Below are 21,230 nucleotides of genomic sequence, written 5' to 3' on the forward strand. Positions count from 1 at the left end.
AGGGGGGTTACCTGTGTTTATATGTACATGCACCTGCGTTTTCATTCTGCCTTTATAGAATTTAAAGTCATTTAAAGTGTGCAGATAAATGTGTGAAACATTAAAATGTGAATTAGTGCATCGGCCGGCGGTTCTTTGAGCATCTGACCGTACACATCACATACTTTAAATGTGTGTGTGACTGCATTCATACGTCTGTGTGTGTGTGTGTGTGTGTGTGTGTGTGTGTGTGTGTGTGTGTGTGTGCTCTTCCAGCTGCCGCCTGTGTAACTCTAGTCAACATCAAGGCGGCGCTCTGCTTTACTGAATTAACAAATCTCTCACATCCATCGCCACGCGCCGCCTTTGAAACCCACACCGCCGGCCTCGTCCCGGCCCTTTGAACTCTCAATCATTCTCGACCACGGCCCACCCTGCTCCGCTGGTTTCAAATTATACTCCAGTTAAACATCTTCTCATTAGGGCTTCGGTAGTTTTTCTCCCCGTTTGACCTTTTTTCTCTCTCTCTCTTTCATTCCTGAATTCATTTTCACGACTCGAGGTGTTGGAGGTGAAGTCTCGACCTCTGTGGAGGAGAACGCTTCTGCTTTTGCTTTCCTACAAACGGCGGCTCTCCCTCTCAAACATCACGCAGACCTCATTACTCCACTGCGACTCGTTTTCGTTTGAGTACGGCTTTTCAAGCACTTCATGAAAAGCCTTTCACATGTAAAAGAAAATGTTGTATATTATTTTTCAGACTGTTAAAACACATCATTCAAACTGGGCCCCTCCTCCTGGGCTCATCGCCCCCAGAAGCCCCGCCCCCTGCAGGATGTAGTGTGTACGTTTACTGCTTGTACCTACACTGCAAGCTAACACACGCTAGCACAAGCTAACCGCCGGTGTTTGTCACCTTCCTGTCCAACAGGAAGTAGATCAACGCCACGTCCACGGGTTAAAGACAACACAAGGTTCACCCTGAGGGATGCTGTTAACTCCTCCCATCCTGTGTTATCATGATCACCTACACATCATCAATTATTAGAGCTCTGCCCACTGTGATCCCTGCAGGACAAAGCACACATCAAAGCACCTCCTGAACCTGTGTGTGTGTGTGTGTGTGTGTGTGTGTGTGTGTGTGTGTGTGTGTGTGTGTGTGTGTGTGTGTGTGTGTGTGTGTGTGTGTGTGTACACGCCCTTGTGCGAGTGCTGGAGTTTATGTGCCGCCGTCTTCTTCAACATCAAAGGCGTTGGCGCGCTCTGCAGTGTGAGGCTGCACGCTGACAGGCCGCCTTTGATGAACAAATATTTTACAATGTAAAAACCAACCTGCACCTCATGATGCACCGCCGTGGCCACGTCTCCATGACTCACCGCGATGCCAGCTCCGTGAGCGTAATCATCACACACACAACAGGAAGGCTTCAGCGAGAGAAGAGGCGAAGAGTTGATGTGTACACACTCGCTTCATGTTTACACTCTAAAACAGCTTCAGCTAAACGACACCGTGCATCAGGAGAGGAGCTGCTGTCTGAACATCTCCGTACCTCAAGGTCATCCAAAGGTCGACGGACGTCATGCATGTTAGACGCAGACATCCTTTAAAATCCATTCAGATGACATATTGACAGATTACTGTGACGCCATCCTACATTAACCTTTTCTCCAGAAGAACATCGGCACAAATGAAAGTTTACAGCCCGCTCTGAGGGGACACACACTGAAAGGTTCAGAGGTGTGCACAATCTAAAACTGTTGACATCTCGACAAAAAAACAGAAGTTTATACTCATGAGCACAACTGAAATATAAAGTCAGATCACTAAAAGTGGAGCCGATATACTGGTCATGGTGTGTGTGTGTGTATGTGTGTGTGTGTGTGTGTGTGTGTGTGTGTGTGTGTGTGTGTGTGTGTGTGTGTGTGTGTGTGTATCAGTTTTCAGCATGCTGTCACACAGATCAAACTCGAGGCCAATAGGAGAGGCGCCGCACAACCCTCACTGTGTTTGCATAAGAACCATGGGGACAAACTGCACACACACCTCACACACACACACACACACACACACTATCAGAGAGCAGGAGGAAACAGTTTGTGCATGCACATAATGTGAAATATAATGCAGAGGAATGCAGCGACACCACACAAGTAAGCACACGCAGACAAACACACCTGATGCCTCCAAACAAAAGCAGTCTGTCAGAGCTGCTGCTTCTTTTACAGACACATTGTCTATTTCTAATTACACATCATTTCAACAGTCTTCCAGTGCTTCCCCTAACACTGGAGAGGGGGGGACTCTGACATTAAAAAATAAAAAAACACCTTTGTTTTGATTCTGAACATTTCTTAGACGCTGTAATGCTCGAAGTCGTTATGTGACACCTGGCCCATGTTATGCCACCCCAGACCATAAAGTCTGGACTCACCCTCGCTTGTTAATCTAATGCTCTCGACTTGGACTTGAGCTTGTATAGTTATTTTCTAGTCTTTAGCAGGAGCAACTTGTGCTTTAGTGTCTTGCTTAAGGACACATTGGACATGTGGCTGCAGGAGCTGGGGATTGAACCCCCGACCTTCCCGTTGAGAGACGACCGATTCTACCAACTGAGCCACAGCCGCCTTTAAGGCCTCTCTGCTTGCAAGCACGTCATGTTTGCCCGGCAGCAGGACGGCTGCAGGCTCTGTCGACTTTCACCCAGGTAAAAGTCCGACAACTTCTCACGGATGTACCACCATCTTTCCTTCATCGAGTCATCCACAGTGAGCGACGCTGCTTCTGCTGAGAGAGTCACCGTCTGATTTAAACGCTCTGAAAGCAAACTGACAAATCCTAACAAAAGCAGAAGATAGCTCAGAAAGTTCCCTCCTCGTCTGATCCTCTCCAAATGGTCTTAAAAGCACAAACGGATGGTTTCTGTTGAGACACGCCCATCGACAGGCCGCAGTGACCGCGCCTCTCTTTTGAAAAGTTGATGTAGATCACTCATCGATGATCTCTCCCTCCCAGAGAGTCCCAGTGGCATCATGTCACGCTTCAACACCAGGTACCAGATCAACTGTAGGCGCACTTCCTGGCGCTGCGTCTGAGACGAACTGTACCGCAAAGGGTCGCGTCCCGTTCCCTTAAAATGTATTTAATGTATCTAAAAGATGGCGGGGGGAAACTCTGAACTCATTTTCTGTAATCAGTTTATTTTTTCACTTCAGCTTTTCTTGTGAATTCTGAGAGATAAAGCATTTGATCAAACTTCCTGGCGCCGCGATGTGGGACGGTGGCAGCTTTAAAAACAAGTTCAGTCACCCGCACGGGAAACAAGACTTTATCAAAACCAGATAAAAAAACAGCTTCAGGATACTCAGACTCTGATACACTGTTTGATAAGTGGAACAAGTTTGACCATGTCTGCTTTTTCCTGCATTCTTCTGTTGCATCTCGTCGGCTTGTTGTCAGCCGAGTGCAATCGAAAAAAACGGCAGATGTAACTGCTGGAATCTGAGGAGTGAGAAAAGCGGACGAAAGGAGGAAATCCTTGAGAAAGACTCGCTCTTCACGTCGTCATTAAGACATCAAAGCGGCTGCAGAAGATGTCGAGCTTTTCAGCGCCGACACAAACGCATTCTCGGGGAGAGGAGTAACGTTTGAGAGAAAATCAGGGGGAGAAAAAAAGAGAGAAAGAGGGAAGAGGAGGAGGAGGAGGAGGAGGAGGAGGAGGGAGGTTGCGTGCAGAAGAACAAGTCTTTGGCTTTGATGATGCAGTAAAAAAAAGCAGACAAAAGTTTCAAAAACTTCAAAAGAAGCCTTTTTGTAGCGACGGTCCGCTCTCTGATTCTTCCATTCTTTCCTTTCCCTCCTCTCTTCAAACATGTCTTTGCTAATTGCCAGAACCTTCTCTGCCCCTGGATACGCTCTCCACTCCTCTCAGGTCTATTCAGCCGGGGGGGGTGGGGATGATGGTGGGAGGGGGGTGGTCGTTACAGCAGAAAGGGCTAATAACATGCCCTGAGTGGGACAAAGGAGCCTGCAGGGTCCGCGACAAAATCCCAGCCCTAATGAGAAAAGACTCCTTCAGCGAACAAGCAGTGCTGTCAATAGATGAGTCCATTATGGAGGTTAGGGTGGGAGGCGGGGGGGGGGGGGGGGGGGGCGGGCTGTGTCCATGTTTGATGGCATTTTAGTCATCGGTGCATCTGTCTTTGTATGTGATAAAAACACCAAGAAATAAACTGAAACTATCAGAAAAATTGAGGAAAAGAAAGAGAAAGAGAGCATGTGTGTGTGTGTGTGTGTGTGTGTGTGTGTGTGTGTGTGTGTGTGTGTGTGTGTGTGTGTGTGTGTGTGTGTGTGTGTGTGTGTGTGTGCGTGTGTGTGCGTGTGAGTGTGTGTGAGGGTGTGTGTGTGTGTGTGTGTGTGTGTGTGTGTGTGAGGGTGTGTGTGTGTGTGCGTGTGAGTGTGTGTGAGGGTGTGTGTGTGTGTGTGTGTGTGTGTGTGTGTGCTGCTCCCTCCTGAGGGTAACAATAGTGAACAGGACAAATCCTCCAGACTGAATAATGGCCACTAAGCTTCTATTCACGAGTACACAGCTCCCCTGCTAACCGCTCTGATCAGACACGAATACCCGCCATCTCTCATTCACTCTCCTTTCCGCCCGCTCTCCTTTATTCTCGCTCTTTCTACTCGCCAACGTCTCTCCTGACTTCCTCTTCAATGTCCTCCTTCTTCATCTCCTCTTTCCAACTCGCTTCTCTTTTCCTTCCTTCATTTTTTATTCTTCATCTTAACATCCAGATGAAGTGGTTCTCGTGTTTATGTGTTTTGATTCATTTTTTTGCCTTTGCCTTCGATGATAGGACAGCTGAAGACAGACAGAAAACTTGGGGAAAAGAGAGAGGGGTAGTTACGCATCAAAGGGCAGGGGTCAAACGTGCAGCCCATCTTATTGGTTTATATTCAGAATATTTCGACATTTCGTCTTCCTGACTCGTGTCATTTTCTGATCACTGGGTGACGACCATCACCAGCAGGCCTCTGATAGTCTTTGGCTTGCTGCTTTTTGTCCCTCTGTATGATCGCTGCAGGAGGTGTGTCCTGGATGGAGGCTGATCTGCAGGATCAGCTGGACCTGGTGCGCTCTCCCTCAGTCTGACCAACATTTGCACATTTGTTTCTTCCTCCGGTTCCTTACCCAAGGCCCTACACACCAAAGTTTGCTGATTGGTCTGATGGCTGCAGGGGTGAACCCCCGACTGCTCGAGGGGCCCCCTATGTGCAGCCCCATCACTCTGACATCTCTCCATTAGTGCATGTCCGTCGGTCCTGTTTGATTGATAAAGAATAATTAAATTCCTCTTGATGAAGTTGTGACTCTTTCCTCCATTTGTCCCGCTCCCTGCCTCCTCCTCATCTTCCTTAATCCCTCTCCTCCTTTCTTCTTCTTGCATCGTCTCCTCTTTCGTCCCCTCTCCTCCTCTTTCTCCTCCCTATCTGAACGTGGAGTGGTTGGAGTGTAAGGGAGCTATGCAGCTGGCATGCGAGGATACTGGAGCACCTCATGTCTTTTCAGAAGTAGGGTGGGGTGGGGAGGGGGAGGGGGAGGGGGAGTGGGGGGGGTTTGTGCTTGGTAGTTGGTGGTTGTTAAGTTTTGGGGGGGAGAGGATACATCTCGTTTAAGCAGCGCTCTAAGAGCAGTAAGTGTCTCCTCGAGAGGACTCGTTGAAGCCTTTCTCATGTCTCTCCCGGCTTCACCCTCTCATGTTGTTGCTGAAGCTAGAACATGTGGAACTAAAACCCGACTTCATGAAGGTGTTCTCTTTCCTTTTCTTAAAAATAGTCATTCTATGCCTCTGCCTCAAGTGAAGGAGTTTAAGTATTTCAGGGTTTTGTTCACGAGTGAGGGTAAAATGAAGTGTGACAGACGGATTGGTGCAGCGTCAGCAGTAATGCGGGCGTTGTGCCGGACCATAATGAGGCAGGAGATTTACCACTGGACCAACCCTCACCTGAGGCTTGAGCTTCATGTAGTGACTGAAAGAAGAAGATGGCAGATACAAGCAGCCTAAATGAGTTTCCTCCAGAGAGTGTCTGGACTCAGCCTCAGAGAGAGGGGGAGGAGCCGGTTGAGGTGGTTCGTGCATCTGATTAGGATCCGCCTCCCTTTGGAGGTCTTCGGGTCACATCCAACTGGGAAGAGAACTCCTAGAAGCAAAACGCACTGGAGGGATTACATATCCCATCTGTCCTGGGAACGCCTCAGGAGGACGTGGAAATCGTCGCTGGGGAGAGGGACATCTGGGGCAGTCTGCTTAACCTGCTGCCACCGCGACCTGGCCCCCGATAAGTGGAAGAAAAGGGATGTGTAGATGGCTCATGCACTTTGATGGATGGACATTTTCCGACAGGCTTTGTCATTGTTTTTGGTTATATATATATGTCATAAACTTGAAGGTTAACTTCTCTCCACTCAGTCTCTGCAGCTCTGCTTTCTCTCTTCTGCACATTTTCTCTCATTATCACCAGGAAGTCTTTTATTTTTTCTTTCCTGCCTCCCCCCTCACGTCCCCCCCCCCCCCTCCACATCTTTTGTTACTATTGGACTCACACTGAGGCGTTCGGTCTTAATTACATTAAACAAACTGAGAAAGCTGGGTTCCTCTAACGCAGCCCACATCCTCACATATTCAGTTACTTGAGGACGGAGCTTTTCTTCACAATATTAGTACCAGAGCTGCAAATGAGCCATATCAAATCTGCTTCATTTGTTACTTATTGCACTTATATTTCTTTCACTCGGAGGATGCCTGCTTCGCCAAAACACACACGGAGAAGGAAAGCTACACCTCAGGTTGGCTGTGGGAGAGTTGCCGTGGAAACCTGGAGAGAAATACAGGTTTGTTTTACATTTTCAGAGAACAGCTGGCAGAGGAAACGATCGGAAAATTCCACCCTGAAAAGAAAGAATACAGAGACGCATGGAAGTAAAAGAGAGCATTTGATGTGTTCACTCTCACTGGACGAAAAAGAGCAGGAAGGTTTGAGGGAAGGAATGCATCTAAGGAAGCTAAATTAAAAGAGATTTCAAGCTTCAGTGAGACTCATTAGAACAGAAAACATCTGCAATACTTCTGTTTGAGGGCGGAGTGACTCACTGCTCAGGCCTGCAGGAGGAGAAAGGCCCGCTGATGGACAGATGGCATCTCATACGCGGGATTGAAGTTAAAGCTAGCAGAGGGTATTTAAGATCCATTAGGGGTCTGCGAGGGGTTGACTTGGCACACACACACACACACACACACACACACACACACAAAGATGCACATACACAGATGTAAATGGAGCATGAGGCAAACAGACGGGGGGAACAATGAGGAGCTGAAAGATGATCGAGAGAAAAGACATCTTCCATCGCTCGGCGGAGCACGTGGACTACGACTGTGAGAGAGAAACGAATTCTTGAGGAGCGTTAAAGAGACAAAGAGAGAGGAGTAAGGAGAGAGGAGAGGACAAGGTGTGGGAAAGGAGATAAACCTGAGAAACACTTCACTTCAGTTAAAGACTCCACTGATGCATCCTCCTTGAAAGGATACAGGAGTTCATGCTACCACAGCCGTGTCAGGGTACATGTGAGGCAATTACCCAGGGCCACCCAGGCACCCTGCAGGAAGTTAACCGGGGGGGGGGGGGACCCAAGAGAGCCGAGGAGTCTGTTGAAGAGAATATCTCATTGGCATCTTCAAGATTATGTTGTTTTCTTATTGTTCATTTCAAGGTTCAGGCCTGTCAACCAATCAGAATGAAGAAAGCAATCTTTTTTTTTTTCTTTGCCTTATTTTGACGGGTTCCTCATATCGAAGGACGTCGTACATTCACCTCCCCGTATCTCCACGGTGTTTTACTGTCAGTCCAAGTCGTGGCTCCTGAAACTGTTTTGAACTGTATTTCCAAACCTTCACTTCTTTTTCTTTCATGTTTTCCAGACTTGTCGACGTGACGTCTTCAGACTGAAAAAACAGACGCTTCACTCGTCTCTTCCCTCCCGGTCTTCTTCATGCCGTCCGTCTTCTTTCCGTCTCTTTTCTGGGAGTCAAACGAGGCGGAACGGGAGGATGTGGGACAGACAGCCGTGAAATGGAGGCCGGGGCCCCTCCTGAGGTGCTGTGAGGGTGGTGTGTGTGTGTGTGTGTGTGTGTGTGTGTGTGTGTGTGTGTGTGTGTGTGTGTGTGTGTGTGTGTGTGTGTGTGTGTGTGTGTGTGTGTGTGTGTGTGTGTGTGTGCTCTCCTCTCTTGTTGATATGTACCTACAGAGATACAGCACATAGATCTTTGAGCATCTGACGTTGTGTTTCTCAACTGGACTCAACAACAAGGTGGAGAACAGTTTAAGAAACATAACTCCATTCTTCCTCCCACAACCCCGCCGGTGAACCCACACACACACACACACACACACACACACACACACACACACACACACACACACACACACACACACACACACACACACACACACACACACACACACACACACACACACACACACACACACACACACACACACGCCTGCATGTTTACATCTCTGTCCTCCAACATGCCACCCTGATTCCGGGCGGAGCAGCTTTGTCTACCTCGCTGTGCGGGCGGCGTGATGTTCCAACAGGAGGACCTGAACGCTGAACACATCTGATACACAGAATGACTCTGATGCTTAAAGAACCAGGAGGTATGGCGCTCTCTCGACTGAGTTAACAAATCAATCACTCATTTTTGTCAAACTGTGACTAGTGTTGCAACACCTTGGCCTTCACAGGTGACATTTCTGAGGCGGCCCCCTGCACGCTGCTGGTCTAAGGTTCTTATCAGGGGATCACACTGTCCCTGTTGGCCTCAGGCTGAGGACTTTGATTGACATGAGAGATGTGCATTGTTGTCAGAGAAGCTTTAACATAACATGTTTCCTTAATGTCTGATCATATAGTAAGGTCACTTTATCATTTCACTCTCTACACATCTTACTGATTGCACATTTAACAGACAAGCAATCATACTTGGCATGGTTTAATTTGACTTGTACAGTGACCTCCTCTGTTTGTCTGATGTGGGAGAGGTTTCACACCTTTGCATGCACAACAAACCTACAGATGTTGAAGAGCATAAACTTGACTTATATCTTCATCCTGGCTGCAGAAGAAAGATAAACTTCAACTTGGACAGGAGTCCAGACCAGCAGAGATAAAGTAATAATATAATTCAAAGAGCACGAGGGGTTAATTTCTGGGCTTCGTTTTGAAACTGCATCTTTTTCATGTTCTGTAAATCATGATTGAGACCCTCCCCCTATACCCCCCCCACCCGAACCCGAAAACAACCCCCCTGTGAGGCCCCCGTACTTCATGTGAACACCAACCGAGCAGTTCCTGCAAACCTCCAGGTTCACTCCGTGCATTTTTCTACCATTAGTAAGAAAGTGCTGCGTGTGTAACCTGAGCAGCCAAATCTGGCAGTAAAAACACTAAACCCACAACACACTGACACACACACTTACTCACACACACACACACACACACACACACACACACACACACACACACACACACACACACACACACACACACACACACACACACACACACACACACACACACACACACACACACACACACACACAGCAGGACAGGCACAGCTGCCCGGTGTGTGTATGAGTGGGTCGGTGAGATTTTGTGTGAAGGAGATTGTGTCTTTTGAGACTGATTCAGGCTCTGTGCATTCATACACACACTCGTACATTTCTGTTTGTGTGTGTGTGTGTGTGTGTGTGTGTGTGTGTGTGTGAATGACTCACACAATTAGGGTGGCTGCAAACCTTGGCCAACTCTACATCCTCTCCAGACAAGGCACCAGATATCTCAATTAAAAACGACGTAATTTGAGAACATGAAAACACAGAAGGTATCGGGACGGAGGGCAGAGGTTGGGGGGGGGGGGGGCGGGGGGGGGACGTTGGTCTGAAACCTGAGCTCATGTGTTAGTTTCTGGCTCAGAGACAGCTGCAGTCTCACACATGAAGAACAGTTCAATAGAGCCACTATAGAGCCACTTTCACTTCTGGACAGCCTGTCCCGGACATTTGACATTTCCCTGAGTTGCTCGTCAGATCACAAAGAGTAAGGTCAAATACCGGCTCTTCTAAGGCGTCTTGAGAGAACATTTCTTATGAATTGAAGCTTTCCAAATAAAGACTGATTGATTGTATGTATGAAGCAGCTTTACTACATGCAAGAAAATCCCCCACTGGGATTTTGCACCAGTCACATCACACCCATCATCACCACCTCCCTTCACTCTTAATGAATCCTCCTGAATATTTCCTGCTGTGTTCAAACATCAACACACTGCCAATTTACACACCGTCCACGCACGCCGCTCACTATAAACGATGTAAATTCAAAAACAGTGGGGCAAGGTGCAAGCCGTCCGACGTAGAAAAACCCCTGACTTCTATTTTGGAGGCTGGCTGGAAAATTTGCGGTCGATTTGCGATCACACGTGCTGCTCTCTCCAAGACTTACAGAAACTTTAGGGCGTGCAGTGCAAGTGTGGGAGGGGCTTCAGTCTGCTGTCAGAGAACTGGATGGAATGTGATCATCATTCAGTCTGTGTGCACCATCACCTTCAATCATTTGACAAACATAGCTGAGCTGTGTGACGTCAGTGATGTCACTCTGCATGATCTGATTCTGACGTTTCCTCTGCCAAGCTTCACCCTGCGCTTAATCGATCATCTAACGGCAACTCTGAGCCGTAACAAAAATCATTTACGAGCTCATTTCTGAAACAGGTTCCAACAGGTTTCACTTTTGATACCTCTCTCTCTCGGCCTCGCTCTCTCTCTTTGTTCTTCCGATCATGAACAGATGTCAGCTGCTGCAACCAATCATCACGCTGGGTACGTTTTTATTCTCCAAGTGTTGAAGAGCACGATCATTAGAACACACACACACACACACACACACACACACACACACACACACACACACACACACACACACACACACACACACACACACACACACACACACACACACACACACACACACACACACACACACACACACACACACACACACACACACACACACACACACACACACAGAGATCCGAAGCGCTTCCTTCCTCGTTACGCACGGCTTCCCAACTCTGCTCCAGACACGCTCCCATTGTCATCACATATGGTTTGTTCTATACATTTTTCATCATTCACTCTTCAGGGAGAGAGAGAGAGAGAGAGAGAGAGAGAGAGAGAGAGAGAGAGAGAGAGACAGAGAGAGAGAGAGAGAGTCAGGAACCAGAGCTGTCCTGGCACATAGTTTCTGAAGGACACCGAGGTTTATTGAGCCGAAAAAAATAAGACATTTCTTGTCTCACTTTACTGGTGGTCCCATAAATCTGCACACACCAGTGCTTGCATGCACACACACACACACACACACACACACACACACACACACACACATACACACACACATACACACACACACAGACTATTTACTCTTGCAGACATTTGCCAAACTTCACACAATAAAAGAACAAACACTTTAAATCTCCTCATTTCAACTCGCCTCTCCATCACTTCCAGCCAGCGGGAGAACACTACAGAGGACGTTTTATGGCAATCAAACCGTATTACATCCAGGAAAAAATGGGAAACTGTGCAAATATTGATCCAAATTAAGATCGCGGTGAGGGTGAAAAACGAGCCGGTCCTCCGAGGAAGGAGGAATGAGACTGAGAAAAGTGCTAATAGGAAAAAGGTGTTTAGGGTTTGAAACGGAGAGGGTAGGACAATACGACACAGGTGTGAGGATCATTATGGAGAAACAGAGACGAGAGAGAATAATTAGAGCAGGACCACACAGGAGAGGAGACGATGAAGAGGAGGAGGAGGAGAGAGGAGGAGAGAGGAGAGAGGAGGTGAAGAGGAGAGAGGAGTGAGGAGAGAGGAGGAGGAGGTGAAGAGGAGAGAGGAGACGATGAAGAGGAGGAGGAGGAGAGAGGAGGAGAGAGGAGAGAGGAGGTGAAGAGGAGAGAGGAGTGAGGAGAGAGGAGGAGGAGGTGAAGAGGAGAGAGGAGACGATGAAGAGGAGGAGGAGGACAGAGGAGGAGAGAGGAGAGAGGAGAGAGGAGAGAGGAGAGAAGAGAGAGGAGGTGAAGAGGAGAGAGGAGAGAGGAGAGAGGAGGTGAAGAGGAGAGAGGAGGAGAGAGGAGAGAGGAGAAAGGAGAGAGGAGGAGGAGGTGAAGAGGAGAGAGGAGGAGAGAGGAGAGAGGAGGTGAAGAGGAGAGAGGAGAGAGGAGGAGGAGGTGAAGAGGAGAGAGGAGACGATGAAGAGGAGGAGGAGGAGAGAGGAGAGAGGAGGAGGAGGTGAAGAGGAGAGAGGACACGATGAAGAGGAGGAGGAGGAGAGAGGAGATGAAGAGGAGGAGGAGGAGAGAAGAGGAGAGAGGAGAGAGGAGATGAAGAGGAGGAGGAGGAGAGAGGAGGAGACTATGAAGAGGAGGAGGAGGAGAGAGGAGATGAAGAGGAGGAGGAGGAGAGAAGAGGAGAGAGGAGAGAGGAGATGAAGAGGAGAGAGGAGATGAAAAGGAGAGACGAGAGAGGAGAGAGGAGGTGAAGAGGAGACGATGAAAAGGAGGAGGAGATGAAGGTGAAGTGGAGGAGGAGGAGATGAAGGTGAAGTGGAGGAGGAGGAGATGAAGGTGAAGTGGAGGAGAGAGGAGATGAAGGTGAAGTGGAGGAGAGAGGAGAGAAGAGGAGGAGATGAAGGTGAAGTGGAGGAGGAGGAGATGAAGGTGAAGTGGAGGAGAGAGGAGATGAAGGTGAAGTGGAGGAGAGAGGAGATGAAGGTGAAGTGGAGGAGGAGGAGATGAAGGTGAAGTGGAGGAGAGAGGAGATGAAGGTGAAGTGGAGGAGAGAGGAGAGAAGAGGAGGAGATGAAGGTGAAGTGGAGGAGGAGGAGATGAAGGTGAAGTGGAGGAGAGAGGAGATGAAGGTGAAGTGGAGCAGAGAGGAGAGAAGAGGAGGAGATGAAGGTGAAGTGGAGGAGAGAGGAGAGAAGAGGAGGAGATGAAGGTGAAGTGGAGGAGGAGGAGATGAAGGTGAAGTGGAGGAGAGAGGAGATGAAGGTGAAGTGGAGGAGAGAGGAGAGAAGAGGAGGAGATGAAGGTGAAGTGGAGGAGGAGGAGATGAAGGTGAAGTCTTGATTGTTCCAGCTATGAAAACAGTGCTGTCCCCGCTGAACGGCCCCTCGGAGGAGACGCTGCAGCATGAGGGAGGGGTCTCCTCTGGAGGTCGACCTCATGGAGCAAAACATCTCTGAAGTCCTGATGAAGGCTGTGCAGGAGTTTATGCTTTGGTGACTTGTTGATTTCAATTTAGGAGATTTCTGAGGTCAAAATCTGACCTCCAGCTCTTGAACGGACCGTCCATGTAGTCCGCGTCTCCTCAGACAATTTAACCTCAGGTGACGTGAGGTGGTGCGTTCCTCCGTCAGGCTTGATCGCCCTCATGTGCATGATGCTACCTGATTTAAAAATCTGACAGGATCTTAAAACTCCTGAAGTCTGAGCTGCAGGCTTGAGGAGTTAAATCTGGTGGTCACAGAATGACGGACAAAAGGACTTTGTATCTTCGCTCGCCCAAAGTGTCTAAAGACGAGAAGTGTGCGTGCATGTGGAAGTACGTGAAAGAGAATGAAAGGAATAAGAGCGGGCTAATGAAAGAGGAGGGGGGGGATAGAGAGAGGAGGGAGGCAGCAGCTGTCTGCCTGGATGACCTCAGCAGCAGCTGCCTCTCCCCCCACCTGACACCCACCACCACCAGCAGCAGCAGCAGCAGCACCCGGCTGCCCTCTGAGTGCCAGCTCGCCTTTGAAGCTCAGGTGAAGACCCACACAGCTTTGATCACACACCCATCGTGATGACTGCGGTATAAAAAATATATCATTCACTAACGAGGGGTCAAAGCATTGTGAAGAGGACGGAGACAGAAACATCCCAGAATAAACGACCGCTGTGATTCTTGCAATTCTTTTGAAATGTTGCAAGAAAATACTTCAAATTGTTTCTTAATCTTGTGCAACATTTGTCAGACTTTGGGGTGCAGGTTGGTGCATGTGCGCCCCCATGTACAGAGGCTGTAGTCCTCCAGCCCGGGTTCAGGTCTGACCTGCTCCCTCATTCCCCACACTCTCTCTCTCTCTCTCCCTGATTTCTGGCTCTGAATAAAGGCATAAAAAGCCCCAAAACAAACCTTTAACCACAACTTGAAGCTATTAAAAACACTGTTCACATGCCTAAAGTTAAAAAAACATATTGTTTGCTCATATCTGAGTGGAAGCATTTAACTGGAGCCTTTGAAGTGAAGATACCACACAGAGCGAGACGCTTCGGTCAGATTCTCTGGATCTTTGGAACCTGACACACACACACACACACACACACACACATGAATATACACATGGAATGATGCACACAGAGGTGTAGAGGGGTGCAGAGATATTGCAGCACACAGTCTTGCGAGTGTCTTTCCAGCAGGTATTTTGTTTACATGGATGAGAGTCGAGCGAAGCAGCTCTTTGACACACACGTTCTGTGTCTGAGTATCGAGACTCACACAGGCTGCTGCCTGCACATGACAACTGTGAGTTTGTACAACTGAGACGTTCAGGCTCAGCAGAAGAGTCGGCCGTCTCTCAACCGGACGATTTGGGGTTCGAATGTGCGGCCATTTTGAAGTGCACTTTGACAAGACACTAAACCCCAAAGTCGCTCCAGCTGACGACAGACTTGAAGCTTGACGCATTTCAACTTCCTACAACTCTGCATCATGATTTTGTTACAGCGGCAAACTGAAGAGAACATGCAAAGTGCACGCACGCACGCACGCACGCACGCACGCACGCACGCACGCACGCACGCACGCACGCACGCACGCACGCACACACACACACACACGCACACACACACTCTGACAACCTCGTCAGCTTCCTGGATGCAAAGCTGGAAAATAATTATGGAGACAAAAAAAAAACACACAACAAAGCACAACAATGAGTCTCTTATACGATTCAAAACTGAGGACACACACGCTAACACACACACACACACACACACACACACACACACACACACACACACACACAGACGTGAAATTCCATAGCCCTGTGACGCAGTGTCCCACACACAAACACAAACCGGGGGGGGGGACAAAGCTGCTTCTTTAACAAACTCTCATTCATAAACATTAAGGAACACACAGGCACAACAAGTGTGGTCTCCAGAGCACACAGGCTGAAAGGACGTCAGACAGAAGGAAGGAACACACAGTTTACGACGCTGCATAAACTCTGAGTCACGCAGCAGAGTCAACGGCTGCAAGGTCCACAACCCAGATCCAGATTACAAAGAACAGAGAACATACCGCGTAATGAATGAGAGACCATGTGTAGTAGTGGACTTCAATGAATGGGAAGAAAGTGTGGAAGGATTGTGTTGGTTTTTGTCACACACATATAAACCGTCAGAACTTCATGAAATACACAAAAAACCAGCTTCAACTTCCTGTTTGGACTACCTTAAAGGGAGAGTGTGCAACATGTTCCACATAAATAAATCATAAAGTCTGTCCTGTGTAAATGTGTCTCTGAGTCCTGACTGTCTACAATGAGGGAGAAGCTCGAGTCCCGCTGGCTGTGTTGTTGTCAGAGCCGTGTTTACATGGACGGGACGGCCGGCTCCTCCCCTTGTGTATAAAAGCTGTTTTAGTCAAGAACTAGAGAGAAGAAGAAGAACATACTCACTGATTATTTGGATGTTAGTAAGAGTTTTTAGATCACGCTCATTCTGTGTCAGTTTACATGAAATGTGAAGCTACGAGCTAACTAAAGAGCGCTAACATTAGCATGCTAACACAACAATGTGAAGCTACCAGCTAACTACAGAGCGCTAACATTAGCATGCTAACACAACAATGTGAAGCTACGAGCTAACTACAGAGCGCTAACATTAGCATGCTAACACAACAATGTGAAGCTATGAGCTAACTAAAGAGCGCTAACATTAGCATGCTAACACAACAATGTGAAGCTATGAGCTAACTAAAGAGCGCTAACATTAGCATGCTAACACAACAATGCAGGACACAGGTGACTGCAGCTCGAGACAAGGACAACTTGGTTGCTGCTAGCGCTTAAAGGTGCTAATTATGGTGCTTTCTAACTGCTTTGTGCTAGGGGAGGGGTTGGAGGTGTGTCTCTGGAGGAGGGCGGAGGCTTCAGGATGGAGGAGGCGTGGCCAAACAGCAGTTTGTTTTGGTTTTATGCTGGAGCTCAAGAGCGACATCTACTGGATCAAGTGTCACACATTCTTCCTTTAAAGTTCTGTTGTGATATATTAACATTTGGTCTATGTGTCAGTTCCCTTTTAAAACCACTTACCGATGACGATGAGTGTGTAGTTGATGTTGACACTCCCGAAGCCGTTGGTCGCCTTACAGATGTACGTCCCCGCGTCGTCCGTCTCCACCTCTTTGATGCGCAGCGCGTGCTGCAGCACCCTGAACCTCGTCCAGCCGCTGTGGATGTTGCGTCCATCTTTGGTCCACATGATGAGAGGCGGGGGGTCGCCCTCCACGGGGCAGGCCAGCTTCATGGTGCGACCCAGACGGATGCTCTGCCGGTGGGCCACCCGCTCGGAGACCCTGGGGGGGCCTGAAGGATGGGGGGAGGAAACGGAGAGATGTTTAGGTTATGAGACAGAGAGCGACCTCTTCACAGATATCATACGACTTCAGATTCACACAGAAAGTATGAGCAACGTTTGATAGGTGTCAGGTAATCTTTAAGTTGAACATTAATCGACTCCTGTGGCTGTTTTAAACGTTTGTAAAAAAGATGTCGCTCAGAAGCGCCTACATGTGGCTTCTTTCCCCTCCACTCTCTCTCCCTCTCCCTCTATCCACTGTGCTGTCCTTACAGTGAAGACCCCCTACAAAACATTTAGCATTGACATTCATCCAAGGCTAACCTGGATGTTCCCATTACCAGGTCATGGCCCTCTGCTGGATGTGTGAAGTATTACATATTATCCCAGTCCCTCTCCAAACCTGGCACCCCCCCAGGAGCAAACAGGAAGCCAGGCCCAGAATCAACTGGGATGTCACGTCGAGACATAAAATCAAGCGTGACCTTGACCGCTCAGTAGCCGCTCGGCTGTGAAACTGCACACTAGAAAAACAGAGGAGGTGAAGGAGCAGGCCGGGGAAAAGGTGGGAGGAAATGAGGGTGATGGAGAGGAGTGGGGGGGGTTGATAAATAAGGGTGAGGAGGAGGAGGAGGGGAAAACTAGGAAGGACGGAGAGTAAGATGAAACAAAGGGAATAAAGGAAGATGGAATTTAAGGGAGTTAAAGAAAATGAAATATGGCCAAAGAGGAGTTCAGAACAAAGAAAGACAAACAGGACGATTGAGGGGTTGAAGCAGGAGGGATGTAGGAGTAACCAGGCTCTGTAGATCTTCTTCTGAAACAATACCTTCCAAATATAGTCCTTAAAGCAAAGACAAGGCCATGATGTAGTGGACAAAGAGTCCCAACTGACTACAAAAGGGGAGATAGTATGGAAACGAGCCATGGTCAGGTCACGTCCTGCAGCCTGAGGAGGATTTAAAGAAGACAAAGGGTTGTTTGAGTTTTAACAATGTGCCTGATAGAGGATTCTCTTGAAGAATACACAAAACCCGCTGAAGGGGAGAAGTGTATGTAAACACACCTGAGGCAGAAACGAGTAGTGCTTGATGGGGGGTTAGGGGGTCAGGGGGGTTAGGGTTGACCCTTTGGACTGATGCTGTCTTGCCATGGTGACTTTTCATTTGTGAATAAAAGATCCTGACGCCCCCCTCATGTTTCCTGTCACTTTAAAGCTTTCCTATCCAAATGAAGGCAAAAGCTCGAGACGTGACAGATGTTTCAAAAGGACATTTTGCTCCAAATCAAACTTCTCAAATAGTTCGTTCAGTCAAGCGTTTGCTCTAATCCTTTTTGTCAACTGATCATTTGTCGTCGCCACCAACCTTGAGATCTCAGAAGCTTGATTTTTAGGGGTCGAGACCGAGACAAGACCAAGGCAGGACGAGACAGAATCAAGACCAAGACATTTAGGGACTGAGACAGAGTCAAAACCAGGTCCAAGGCAGGACGAGACCGAGTGAAGACCAAGACATTTAGGGATCGAGACCAAGACCAGGACCATAAATATCTGAGAAACCATCAGACCGTAACACCTGGAAGGTAGAGGCTGTAAGTTCTTTAGGTAGACATTCAGAGTTAGCATGAGCAGCACGGCTTCACGTCCACGTGTGGCGTCCCTCCTTTACGTTCTCACACTTCATGAGACCGGCGGTGACCAGCTGTCATCCGTCGCCACAGTAAAAACAAAGCGGTTGATTTATCCGTTCAGTGAGCGTCTGTACTGTAGGAGACGTGGGAGACAGATAAGGTGAGGTCGAGTCGTGTCCACTAAGCTGATTATAAAAACGGAGAACGGTCACAGAAGTCTGCTTGTACTTTGTGTCACGACGGGCTTTTTGTTTTAACAGGAGAGCGGGAGGTGGACACCATGATGGATGGACGGAGGTGAAATGTGTGAAAAAGACATTAGTCACGCAGACGTATTCACAGGAGCCTCCTCCTCCTGCCTTCACGCGCTCGCTCCTGACGGGGGAATGTGTTCGCTCAGCTGTATGGCTTTCTCATCAGGGGCCCGACGGCTCACTCTGGCTCCTCCGCTAGGACTCCATTTCTCTCTCTTTCTGCCCCCCTCCCATTATAACATTTCTTCTTTTTTTTTTACCTCAGCTCAATCTGATTTCCTACCCACTTCTACTCTTTCTGGCGTTTTCTACCTCCTGCTGTATTTCTTCCTTTTACCTCCTCCGACAGATTGAAATCTCATTCCCCTGTTCCTTACAGCTCCCCTGTCACCTTTTTTTTTTCGGCCCCTCATCCCCTCACTTCCCCCTTCTTCACGTCCTCCTTTCCTCTCCTTTTCCCTTTCATCACTCTCTCTGTATTTCCCTTTCTCACTCCCCGCTCTCTCCTTTCTCTTTCATCGCCCTCGTTCACACCCTCTTCAGTATCTCTTCTTCTTCTTCGTCCTCCCCTCCAGTGATTTACTTCAACTTCTCCAGACTTCTTCCCCTGGAGATTTACTGGAGCAGGACCTCGAAGTGAACCTCTCAACTTTCCACAGTTAACCTCTCCTCTGCCTCCCCTCCTTCTTCTCTCTCCCCCCCCGTCTCTCCCCGAGGAAGGGAACACAGACCAGCGGCGTCTTCTCCTCCTCCTCCTCTTTCATGGTCCATGACCGAAGTGAAGTCTTTTTCAAATCTGTCTCTAGGGGTGAAACTGACGCGAGTAAAAAATCTATTCGTCTCTTTCACGAGACACGGGGTCAGCGTGTATGAGCGCTTTTCTGCACGTGTGTGGGTTCCTTTATATGTGCTCCTAAAAGTCCACAATTATTTAGTCAAAAACAATAATCAGACACTTTTTCCATTTTTCTTTGTCTGTTTATGTGCTGTAATGGAAACCTGTGTGTGTGTGTGTGTGTGTGTGTGTGTGTGTGTGTGTGTGTGTGTGTGTGTGTGTGTGTGTGTGAGGGTTACAAAAATCTGCGCAGGCCTGTTTAGTTGTTTTGGGGCTGAAGCACCTTGAAGATTGTTTGTGCGCCTCCAGACACACACACACACACTCGTTACACAAATGGAGTGTGTAGGTCTTTTAGACGTGCATGTGTAATATTTTGCCTAATGACGGGAAAACAGCCCACAGCAGAGACCCACGAGACTCCCACAGAGGATAAACCTTCAGATCAGAGTCGTCTGCATGGACTGTCTGACCCGAGGTCGTCCAGCTAGACTCTGACTTGGGAACAAAGTCTGCCAGCCTGCACCTCTAAAAACTCATTGAAGTGCATAGTCCATCCACCCATTTCCTCCTGCTAACCCGAGGTCGTGTCGCGGTGGCAGCACGGTCAGTGAGTTGACCCAGACGACCCCTCTCCCCAGCAACGTTTTTGTAGCTCCCCCTGGTGGACACATAATCCCTCGAGCGAGCTCTGGGTCTTCCCCGGGGTCTCCCCTGAAAGCAGGCGACCAGGAGGCATTCTAATCAGATAGCAGACCAACTCCACGTCCACGAGTAAAAGACAACACTATATTGTATTTTATTTTGAAGGACAAGCTGCTGACTCTATCTTTAAACTGAAGTGCAGACAATCGAGTCCAGCTTTAAATGTTCCCACGGAAACATCGGCATATCTCAGGTCAGCATAGACGCCGTTGTTTTCTTTGGACCTCCGTTCTGCATACTTATTTGAAACTCGACTATTGCTGCCAGCTAATATCTGTCACAGAGTTGTTTGTTCAAATCAGACTCGCTAATGACATTTCCATCTCACATGAGGAAGAAAATAAAGCCCTAACTAGCCGACTGAGGAGAACTACAAACGTCTACTCCCCGGTCATAAATCGAGCAGAGAAAACTGTTGAAGCATCCAAACACTGAGGTAAGTGCTGCACAAATAGCTGCTCATTTACTTCATTTCTGGGATGCATATTTTGGCAGAGTGTGGCGGCGGGGGCTGCCCTTCGTGTTTCTCTTTGGGATCTATGGTTCAGGTTTTTAGTGCCCTTAACGTTCGAGTCAGATGGGTCTGCCGGGTCCAACACAGCGTTGTTGTTGGCAGTGAAGTGAGACTGGAGCGAGAGGGGAGAGCCGAGGAATGCTTTTGATGGAGAGCACTTAACAGCGGGACGCAGCGTTGATGTACTGAGCAAGGTAGAGGTGTGTGTGTGTGTGTGTGTGTGTGTGTGTGTGTGTGTGTGTGTGTGTGTGTGTGTGTGTTTCTCTCAAGACAACCGGGTCCTCCAAAGGTCATCGTTATTACCGGATCAGTTATAAAAGTAACATTTACATTTTTCTGTGTCTCTTGTGATTTCAGGGTTCGAGGTTCATCCTCTCGGATTGTGCTTCATCACGTCTCAAATTATCCTCATGGCCGTAAGTCGGCTATTTGTGCAACGCTTTTGGTTGAAACCCTGTAATTCCCTGCTGTTATTTCTTTAAAAAAAAAACTAAATCCAACTGAATCCTGTTATCACATCCAAACTCCTGAAGGTTTCTTTCTGAGCGTCATGTGTGAA

General features: G+C 48.2%; 1 protein-coding gene across 1 annotated transcript in view; it reads right to left on the bottom strand.

Moving 5' to 3' along the window:
* Positions 1–16,931, bottom strand: part of LOC136180000 (fibroblast growth factor receptor-like 1) — a 29,983-nt gene extending 13,052 nt beyond the window's left edge. The window contains exon 1 of the mRNA XM_065959045.1: positions 16,467–16,931. Within this exon, the coding sequence (XP_065815117.1) occupies positions 16,467–16,680 (214 nt within the window). The 5' untranslated portion in view covers positions 16,681–16,931. The remainder of the gene's footprint in view (positions 1–16,466) is intronic.
* Between the last annotated feature and the right edge of the window lie 4,299 nt (positions 16,932–21,230).

This window comes from Labrus bergylta, chromosome 9 (assembly GCF_963930695.1).
Source record: "Labrus bergylta chromosome 9, fLabBer1.1, whole genome shotgun sequence".
Lineage (NCBI taxonomy): Eukaryota > Metazoa > Chordata > Actinopteri > Labriformes > Labridae > Labrus > Labrus bergylta.